Genomic DNA, 11157 nt, shown 5'->3' with positions numbered 1-11157 from the left:
CCCCATGCTTCACAGTAGGTATGGTGTTCTTTGGATGCAACTCTGCATTCTTTCTCCTCCAAACACAACGAGTTGAGTCTTTACCAAAAAGTTCTATTTTGGTTTCATCTGACCATATGACATTCTCCCAATCCTCTTCTGGATCATCCAAATGCCCTCTAGCAAACTTCAGACGGGCCTGGACATGTACTGGCTTAAGCAGGGGGACACGTCTGGAACTGCAGGATTAAGTCCCTGGCGGCGTAGTGTGTTACTGATGGTAGCCTCTGTTACTTTGGTCCCAGCTCTCTGCAGGTCATTCACTAGGTCCCCCCGTGTGGTTCTGGGATTTTTGCTCACCGTTCTTGTGATCATTTTGACCCCACGGGGTGAGATCTTGCGTGGAGCCCCAGATCGAGGGAGATTAGCAGTGGTCTTGTATGTCTTCCATTTTCTAATAATTGCTCCCACAGTTGATTCCTTCACACCAAGCTGCTTACCTATTGCAGATTCAGTTTTCCCAGCCTGGTGCAGGTCTACAATGTTGTCTCTGGTCTCCTTTGACAGCTCTTTGGTCTTGGCCATAGTGGAGTTTGGAGTATGACTGTTTGAGGTTGTGGACAGGTGTCTTTTATACTGATAACGACTTCAAAAAGGTGCCATTAATACAGGTAACGAGTGGAGGACAAAGGAGCCTCTTAAAGAAGAAGTTACAGGTCTGTGAGAGCCAGAAATCTTGCTTGTTTGTAGGTGACCAAATACTTATTTTACCGAGGAATTTACCAATTAATTCATTAAAAATCCTACAATGTGATTTCCTGGATTTTTTTTCCTCATTTTGTCTCTCATAGTTGAAGTGTACCTATGATAAAAATTACAGGCCTCTCTCATCTTTTTAAATGGGAGAACTTGCACAATTGGTGGCTGACTAAATACTTTTTTGCCCCACTGTATATGTTTTCCTGTGTAGACACTTTGTAAGCAGGCCTGCAGATGGATCTTAAAGAGGAAGACAGCTTAAGGTCAGGCATGGTTAAGCTCCCTGAAATGTTATTTAAATGAAAACCAGTTAGCCCAGAATGGTGTGCAGGAAGTCATGTGCTCGGTGTGTGTGGATAGTAAGAGGAGTGTGCCACAAACAGGAGGAACAGTTGTATGATAAGGTGCTGCTTTGAATTCCTCTTGCTGACTGTTAAAGAGTGGACTCACAGCAAAGGGAAATACTGAAGAGAAACATGAGCTGATTATTCCTTCTAACCACAGGTAAATGTATTTGTGTCTTGTCTTTTATTTCATTGTGTTAGTCTAAGGTGTAAGCAACAACAGAAACGCTGCCTTTAGTATTCCCCATTTATGTTTTATTTTACATAATGCAGCATATTGCCAAACCTGAATTGTTTAAATGTGTTACGCCAAGTTTCTTTGTTTAAATATAAATAGTACTTCCACCTCTGTAGGTTTTCCCTTGCAACGTTCAAGTTGTTTTACATGCAGTATGAGTCTGAGAAATGGGATTTGACTAAACCACTTCTGATAGGAGATCATTTCATCTTTCTGAATACGCCACAGGTGTACCGGTTTTCATTACCTCAAGCAATAACTCAATTGTTAAAAATGCAGAAGTATTTTAACCTGATAATCTACTTGTTTGGGATAAACAGGTACGTACAGTTTATATCCCTTATAAGGGATACCACATGATATTTATTTCAAAGTTTAGGAAAGTTGTGCAACTGAAAATTACCCACATTTGTGTTTTATAAAAATGTATAGTGGCTTTACTTAAAAATAGGTTGAAATAACTAGTTGCATTGAACAAAGGGCCATTGTATTCAATTTACCCAGAACTAAGGAATATAATTCACAATGTAGTTTACATGTTTCAACTCTTCCAAGGGATATAACTAAAACACTTTTTATTAAAATTACTATCCCCTTTTTATTAGTTTCCCTTTTCCCCCACAATGTCCGAATATAGTTTTGCAAAGCTCAAATTATATTTTTGAGTAATTTATATTTGTCATATACCCCAAAGGTATTTAGCTTTAAAACTATAAAAAATTCTATATTCAGAGCTGTCACTTTAATGCCAAAATTAAAGCTATAGTTCTAACACTGTAGTTGCTAGTCACTTGCAGTTTCTTAATAGCTGATCAATTCCTGTGTTCCAGAGGTATGCACCGGCCACATGGAATTGGATGGTCTTGTATATTTTGATGGATTATCAGCTGCTGGGGACCTGAGAATGCCATTCCCAGACACGGTCAAGTACTGCATCCTGGGAATCTCGGTCACTCTTTTTCTGCTGGCGCTGGGTATCTTGGCATGGCAGGTATTCAGGTGCTGCTCACAGACACACGCCACACACACGCAGCAAGATACTGGTGAGTAGATAGGATTACTATACAAAACACACATTTCTGACCAAGAAGGGAATCAAATTGCAATGGTTTGTCTGGTTTTAAATGTAGTAAACGATGATCAGCTGTACTCAGATGAAAAGTCGGGGACAGCGAGAACCTACTCAGGTGCTCCAAGTACCAGGGTAAGTCATGAAAATATTTTTTTCATACTCTTTAATACTTTAAAAAACACAAGTAATTAAGATGTGAGAGACATCATAATAAAAAATAAAAAAAGAAGATATATGAATCAATTCAATTATAATTGTTTATTTTCCATATTGTCATTGGCGCCGGACTTTGGTCAATATTTCTTTTTAAAACTGTTTTATTTATTATACCTATTATAGTTCATTAGGATTCAAGAAATATATCACAAACATAAAAAAAAGTTATTTCTTTATTTTTCACAACGCCTGGCATTTGACATTTGGTTAATCGTACTTTTAATAATTTAAGAAAGTTCAATACTTTTCAATACATGTTAAGGTAAATGGGATGCAAAAAACACAAATAACATTTATAACATGTCACTGGCACTGGACATTACGGTAATCTCACTTTTCTATTTGTTTTAATTGTTTTCTAATACATTAGGATGCAAGAAACATCCACATTTATTAAAAAAAAGTTATTTATTTTTTAAAACATGTCAATTGCATTGGGTATTGTGCATGTTTGTATCTGTTTAAACACAATGAGTGGGCATGTGTGTGCATACAAGATACATAATATATATCAGATTTCTTAAGTGTGTTTCTTAAGTATGGAAAACACCAACCAGGCCGGGACGAAATACACCAAACAGGGAGAGAGACGATGAATAGACAAAGAACACAGGGAAGTCAGGACTATATACACACAAGACTAACCACAGAGGTCAGACAATCACACAGGTGGGAAAACAAAAAGACAGGAAGTAAAACCAGAAAAGACACAAGGAAATACATTTAAAAATAAAACAGTTCAGAATCAGAATCGGAGTACTTTATTTATCCCAAACTGGGAATTTTTTGCGTTGTAGCAGCAAAATACAAAGAGAAGCAAAACAAATTCAAATGATTAGAACTAAAAAATAAAGTAAAAATGTAAATGAATAAAAACGAAAATGAAATATACAAATGTACAAAAAGGCAATAATAATATAGTGTAAATGTACAACGTTAAGTGTGAATGAGTGCATGTTAACATTAAACACAAAAGTAAGATCATGACAAATACTGGAAATTATACATTTTTTTAACGAAATGTTTAAAAGTTATGATTCAGTAAAACATGACACAACATGACTCCAACACACATAATGTGCAGTTTTAACTTTGTTTAGACAAGATAAGGATTGGACTGTATTGATCAATAATCACCATGAACACCTCTTTTAATCTCACAGATATTACACGTTATTACAGGCCTTAGTTGAATACTCAATTCTGAATGGTCAATTCTGACATTTCAGAGGTCAATATGACAGTAGTACAGACACTGTTAAGCACTATAATGACCGTTGCTAAGGAGGATCAAGAGAGAGAAAGGAAAAGAGGTTAAAAGCCTTTGTGCTGGATGCCAGATAAATCCCCAGAAGCAGACAGACAGGAAGTAAACAGGAACAGGAACTCGGTTCGGGCTCTGTAGTGTTTAAGGACTTGTTAGTGAAAAAGAAACTGGTGCACAGACTTGGACAGTGACAGAAAACATCTGTCAGAGCTGCCTTCATTTTAAAATAAGTTATTGTTGTCGGAGTTCCAGCCATTGTTGCATCGTGGAACCAAATTTTATTTTCTTAGCGGAAGCAATACGATCATTTTCAAGTCAATAGAATTATTTCAATTCATATTGGGAGTCAATACGTTAGTTTGTTAAGTATGTGGCCGTGTAATAAACTGGATAATGTGCAAAGAGGCGGACATTTTTGGAAAAAGAACAATTGTTGGGTCTCATTGTCTGTGTAAATCAAGATTACATTTTTACTTGTTTGAACAAAGAGGAATTGGGACTTGTCCAGTCAAATAAATGCTGTAGGCGGTGTGATGAATAACAAGCCCCACAGACAGAAATGTGTGTGTATTTGTGTGTGTGTGTTTACATTACTTTGTGTCGCTCCAGGTGGAGAATGTCAACACGGAGGTCCGCAGGCTGAGTCGCTGTCTGTCTCAGTCCTCATTACCTTCCAGGGGATCCGTACAGGCAGACGGAGAAATGGAGGAGCAGGCCGACAATAACAAGGTAGCACTACTGTATTATCCTGTTGTCACCTGACAATCACTCTACAATTTTCCAAAAGCCTGTTTATTCTCCTGATCTAATGTCTTCTTACATTCAAAAACGTTCAACGCTCTCTAACAATTGGATTTTCCTCGAGGTCTCATACATGTGCATCCTTTATTTTTGACTTGGATTGTCAATGCATTTACTTTGCTCACAGTACAAACTAATTTCTTTACAGGCAGTACAAGTTAACAAAAACACAGAAGCATGCCTTATAGTATGACTTTTTTACGTGAATGACAAAAAAACCCACATTAAACATAAACAAAATTCCTGCATGCATGACGGCTTATTTGTATCCTAAATGTGCCTAAAAATGTGTTAGTTCTATTTCCTCCTCATTGTAACTGAGCCATTTGTAGTTTTTAAATCTGTATTTACAACATGCATCTTCATCAGACTATATGTCTCATAAATAGCACACTATCGTGGGGATGTGTTATTTCTAGAAAACAATGCTTTGTAAAAGCTGAGATTTTGAGCAAAATTGTATTCATTCAAGTCAAGTCAAGTTTACAGTACAGCACATTTGAAACAACCTAAGTTGACTGAAGTGCTTTTTCAGATTTAAAACAAGACAATCAGCAATCAATAAATGAGTAAAGCCATAATTTACACAGTTAAAAGATACAATAAAACAATAACATTACAGCATAAATCAAGTAAAACCCAGAGAACTTGCCTAGCTGTGAAATGTGTTTTCAGCAGTGTCATGCTAACAATGGTAATGCTTATATGCTAATACATTTAGCAGGTTTGACATATTAACCAGGATAACCATCTCAGTTTAGCATGCTTTACAAACCGGAACAAAGTAAACGTGTTGCTGATGAAAAAGTCATTAGTTTTGTATTGCTATTATATAATATAAGAGTTGGAATCTCGATGAATCTTAAGGGTAAGGCAATCCTTTTAAGACCTTGAATAACAAATTCTACTGCAAGACATCACAAGATGTCCTCCTCATGTTGGCGCTAGAGGAGGAATACTGGAATAGATACATATAAAATGTATTTTCTTTGTGAGTATTAACCCTGAGATGTTCCATCTTGTGTTCAACAACAACAATCCAAGAAAAACACAATTTAACAAACAATTAACAAAGAAAGAAATTATAATTATTGACGCAGAGGAAGATTTATTTTCCACACATACACTACAAAGAAACATCAAGTCTGTTGATCAAAGTGTGGACCAACTGGCAGACTAACGTTTGAATGTATTTGGATATGTGGGCAACTTTGTATTCTAACTTCAAGCATTTTAAGTAAAATATCCTTTTTAAACATTCACAGCAGAATTTAGTTAATGGTGTCCTTCTAAAAAACCCTCTTGTTTTAGGTGAATGGATCGTTGCACTTTTCCATATATTATGACCAACTGCAGTCCCAGCTGGTGGTCACCATCTTGCAGGTGGAGGGGCTTCTCGAGCAAAACCCTTCGCGCATCCTACAGCCATTCGTTAAACTTAGACTCATGTCGGCAAATTCAGAAGAAGTGGAAGTTGAAGGATGTACAGACGAAGAGGTATTTTTTGTCTTCCTTATCACATACAGTACAATATGTCACTCAACAAGTAGAGTGGTGCAGTGACGATGTATTTTTGTAAGCCCGGAAGTTAGCTAGAAGGGCTCCCTTGACAAAAATGAATGAGATTATTTTAATTATCTTTTCTCCTTTTATGCTTATTATGCCCGCTTTGTACAAATATAAAACTGTCCTTCACATTCTCATAAAGTAATAGATTACTTCTGTGACCTTCTTAGGGCGAAGGGACTGCACCCGTCCTGTGGAAAGTGCTGCAGGAATGGCGGACTCGCATTGTGAAAGGCAGCTGTAACCCTTTATTTGGAGACCAGTTCAGCTGTCCTCTGCTAGAAGAAAAGGAGCTTCATCACATCAACCTCAGGATGGAGGTCATGAAATACATAGACACACCACTTTCCCCTAAGTATCTCTCAAATGATAGGGAATTAGTATTTAGTCAGTAAAGAAAAAACATCCAAGCAGAGAAATCAATGTTTTTTTTTTAAACGTGTCATTGTATAAAATGGCCGACTGTCCTGTGTCCTTGTGCATCTCAGGTGAGGGACTTTGATAAATTCTCCAGACACTCAGTGTTAGGGGAGGTGAGGGTTCCTTTAGGGCGGCTCAACATCTCCTACCCTCTGGAGCTACAAGAAGATCTAATGATACCACAGAAGGTACAGAAGGACACACATAGCAATCAAATAACTTTTTTCCCCCTAATCTTTCTGTCAAGTTGAATACTTTTGAAATGTAAAAGTCTTGAACATTCAGAACCAGATAATAAATATTGAACTGTTAAAGGGACATACATGACACAAGGTGAGACACTGTAGTATGCTCATCTTATTGTAAATAGGGATAAGGCCTATGCAAGGTTAAAAGAGGAGGGATAAGGCGTTTTTGTTTTTCAGTTTTTTTTAATGTTAATTTAACTCACTTGAACATCTTGCATTTATTATTATCATTATTAATTTAAAAAGATTTGTTTTGCTTTGAGTTGATTTAAATGTGTTATCTGTGCTAAATGAATCTTTTGAATGATGCACGAACGTCCTTCAATGTTTTGTCTATTATTTAATATTTCAATGCTGTATTTATAGTCCTGCGACTATATCTTACTATGTAAACTTACTATGTGTTTGTCCTCCCACCTTCTGGATAGGATCTCGTAGGTCAGGTGCTTCTGTCTTTAAAGATTCTACCCACTTCTCAGAGGCTTGAGGTTGGATTGCTAAAGGTCAGAACAGCCCCCACTGAAATATCCTCTGATGCAGGTAAATAGCTAACACCTAAAGCTATGAAAATGCAGCAGTTTAACATACAGTCACTGATTTTCTGTCTCTGTTTTTTCTAGCCCTGTATGCTAGGATCAGTGTGCAGTGCAACCACAGCAAGTTGCGGTATCAGAAAACCTCTGCAGTGGCACGCTGCCTGGTGACTGTCTTCAATGAGGTCGTCATGTTCTCCCTACCAGAGTTTCCTCTGGAGCAGTGTAAAATATTGGTTTCTGTGTATGAAATGCACACGACCATGAAATCCCCCAAATATCTGATTGGACAGTTGAAGGTAGAGAAGAAGAAGAGTGCAGAAGACAAACACTGGAGCATAATGATGCGCTCAGTACGCCAGCCAATAGCAAAGTGGCACGGCCTTCTGATCTGACATAAAGCTCATAAATACTCTCCTGTACTTCCTGCCTGTATTTAACTGCAAAACATGGTGCTTGTGTTTTTACTTTATAAAAACCCGCCCCTTTAGGCACTTCCAATTTAAAATCATACGTGTTAATTATTCTGTTTTACCACTTACAGCTTTGTCAACAACGAGTTATATTTGGGGGACATTTGCATATGATTGGATGGTTTTACAGTACCATATCCATCCTCTGCTAGTGGCTGGCAGGATGATATATTAGAAGGGTCTAAAATCTCATATTTTTCAAAAACTCCGTATGGTCTCTTGGTATGCATAGTTTGGCTATGAGAAACTACAAAAAGTACCAGAACACATAGGATGAATTGTGAACATACATAACAGAAAGATGGATAAAGGAGGATGTCAACAATCTTCCAGGTGCTGGCAAAAAATAATAAGGTAGGTGTCAGGCAGGACCACAGCAACAGGCTCAGCCACAACTCATGATACGGATGTAACCTTTAATACTGGCAACCGGCCAGGTGAGAGACACAAAACTCCATGGATGATGCCCCTGGGATAATGAGTTGCATACATAGGACACAAGCGCATAGACAATAAAATGACAGAGAAAGGAATGTCAATCAAGATTTTACCAAGGATATAGCCTCACTGGAAGAAATGCTAAACACACCAGATTAATATTAACAGTATTAATACATTATTGAAACAAATTCAATTAATTAATTAAATAGCAATCAATTAAACTGAAATAAATTGCCCTTTCCAAATAGAGCCTGCATGTTTTAAATAGAAATAAACACATAGTAACAAATTAACGTTTAAGTGTTCAATGTGTAACCAGGAAATGGTTGATACATAATTGCTTGTTGTTCCAAAAAGAAAGAATGTTGATCAATATTGCAGTTATTAGAGAAATCACTTCAGTTCTTGTATTTAGCAAAAGGAGAATCTGATTTTTCAAAAGTTGGTTACAGCCATGATACAGACAGCAGAAAAAAAAAAAAAATCTAAGTGCTGGAGGCAAATGGAAAAAGAGTTTGCCACGGTAGGAGGAAAACTATTACAGCTATTAAAGGGACAAATAGAGAGCTTACACAGCTAGAAGCTTATCAAAACTGAACACATTGATCAACATAAAAAAAACAACCCAGGCAACAGTACGGGAAATTATCAGGATGGATAGCGAAACATACATGCTGGAGAAAATTGTAATGTACTGTTGGCCCATTGCACAAACCTCTCAGTTGGGTAAGACCGTGGAATGTATGGCAAACGAGAGTTTATCACATTTTCTAGATTGTTTTTTCACTTCTCAAAGTGGATTCCAGAAAAGGGAGAAATGGATTGATTATGTTAAGAATCAGAAAAGCTTAAAAAAAAGGAAAATAAATGGTGATTGTCAAGTTCCTTGATGAGGGAAATGGTCATTAACCTACTAAATCTAACACTCTGCAGGATAGGCTAGCACCCCACTGGACTATGCAGTACTAAACCTTTACGTTTTTATTTTATGCCAATCTACTATCCCCTTTCGCCACTAGGTGGCGGTTATGCAGCAAATCGTTGTTTGCCACCCGCCCAAAACTAATAATACTCAAAGAAGGCAATGAGGAGGAAGCCCTAGGACACCAGCAGGGACATGGCAGGTGCACTATTAGGCATAGTTGGCATACTGTAGTATACCAAGACAACGACTAGCTTCCGGACTTTATTAATACCTTTACGGATGTGGAAGATGTAGTCAGACCACTTAGCTACTTGAGTAAAACAAATTACCAAACTGTTGAAATACTCACCCAGGGTAAAAGTCCTGAATTGAAAGTGTTAGTAAATATGTTTGCTATAGGTTTTGTTATACTGTCATACATTATATCATTACAATATCCTTCATACATTAATAATAAAGCAGGATCAGTGATGGGCAAGTTACTACCAAAATGTAATACACATACATATGACTTATTACTGCCTTTTTAAAGTAATAAGTTACATTACATTACTGTCTCTAAACTTTAGCGTTACTTTACTTTCACCAAAAATAACCGCAAAAGTATGGCTTTAACTAAAATGTTGTTTATTGCAGCTCATTAATTAAAGCTATCTATGGCAGTATGCTGAAATTAAACGTATGCTCCGTTTAAGTGGGCTGAGTAATATGTGATACCGGTAACATTACGTCTCTGTGTGTTATTAATAACATGTTAGTGGAGCCTCTGCACGGCCCTGTAACCTGCTGTATATGAACGAGTCTTTATGGCAACGTTAGCTCACCTTGTCATTGGTGTGTTAACGGGGATTTGGCTGACAAGCTTTCTAAAAGCCGGCGATTCCACAGAGGACAGAGGCTGCCTATCTTCAACACTCTGCCACAAGTCTCTGAACTTCTCGGGGTTCAAGCAGCATTGCAGACCGAGAGAGAAAGCTACCTTCTGTTGCTTCGGCCTGCGCGCACTCCTGTGTTTTTCTTTTCTTTTCTCCGAGCCTGCAGCTCTGCATTGTGACCCTGCAGCTCTGCGTTGTGAGCCTGCAGATCAATCGTGAATCTGTTTCTACAGCCCTCTTAACCAACAGTAAACAGGCTTACTGAGTTACTATTCTACTGGCACAATTATTTCTCTGGTGTTGGAATGTCTCGCGATGTTTGTGATTTCTTAAAAACAAAGCACCTCATTATTTCGGGTTAAAACGTGTTGTAACTGCGTTACTAAGAATTGTAACGGGTATTGTATTACCCACATTTCACAAGTAATGCGTTGTATTACTGCGTTACAGCAAAAAGTAATACATTACTGTAACTTAATAAATACATTTTACACGCCCAACACTGAGCAGGATTTAGCTGAGGTTAAGTTGAGGTGGAACTCATATTGAGTAAGATTGATAAAGTCATAACAAAACATATATTCAAGGTTCAAGGCTTTATTTGTCATATGCACAGCAGATACAGCGTATATGTTGGCAATGAAAATCTTATGTCGCGTGCTCCTCCAACAACTCAACATACATGGTGCAAATAACATAAATAAAATAGTGCAAAAAGAGAGAAGAATATTTACAGTAACAACAATAAAGATTTGAGGATGTGAAATATATACATATGTGGAATACATTGAAAGTATTTAAACACTTTACACTGTTGAATGAGGAGGTATGGACAGATGCATATATTATGTATAACAGATGTATATGGCAGATATGTATAATATATAGATATGTGTACTATAAACAGATATGTATGGCAGATGTGTATAATATATATATATATGTATGTGTGTACTATAAAAAGATGTGAGTAGACATTCACACAGCTCAGGAGTTCAGT

The 11157-nt window shown here is 37.2% G+C and overlaps 1 protein-coding gene across 1 annotated transcript; it reads left to right on the top strand.

The window, feature by feature from the left end:
• The first annotated feature begins 1112 nt into the window (after nt 1-1112).
• On the top strand, nt 1113-8681 carry syt19 (synaptotagmin XIX). Its single transcript, XM_063910424.1, has 9 exons — nt 1113-1242; nt 2151-2363; nt 2451-2524; nt 4485-4604; nt 5988-6173; nt 6413-6562; nt 6731-6850; nt 7339-7450; nt 7531-8681. The coding sequence occupies exons 2-9, from the start codon at nt 2168-2170 to the stop codon at nt 7836-7838; spliced, it is 1266 nt and encodes a 421-aa protein (XP_063766494.1). The 5' UTR covers nt 1113-1242; nt 2151-2167; the 3' UTR covers nt 7839-8681.
• Nucleotides 8682-11157: the final 2476 nt, after the last annotated feature.

Source organism: Eleginops maclovinus, chromosome 2, assembly GCF_036324505.1.
Source record: "Eleginops maclovinus isolate JMC-PN-2008 ecotype Puerto Natales chromosome 2, JC_Emac_rtc_rv5, whole genome shotgun sequence".
NCBI lineage: Eukaryota > Metazoa > Chordata > Actinopteri > Perciformes > Eleginopidae > Eleginops > Eleginops maclovinus.
Note: the sequence above shows the minus strand (reverse complement) of the source record. Positions and strands in the feature narration are given on the sequence as shown.

What these genes read in the sequence shown, in the direction of transcription:
- syt19 (XM_063910424.1), top strand. Translation starts at nt 2,168, where the DNA reads ATGGAATTGGATGGTCTTGTATATTTTGATGGATTATCAGCTGCTGGG. An exon ending in ACACACGCAGCAAGATACTG is followed by an intron (nt 2,364 to 2,450) that starts GTGAGTAGATAG and finishes TTTTAAATGTAG; the next exon opens with TAAACGATGATCAGCTGTAC. An exon ending in TGAAATATCCTCTGATGCAG is followed by an intron (nt 7,451 to 7,530) that starts GTAAATAGCTAA and finishes TGTTTTTTCTAG; the next exon opens with CCCTGTATGCTAGGATCAGT.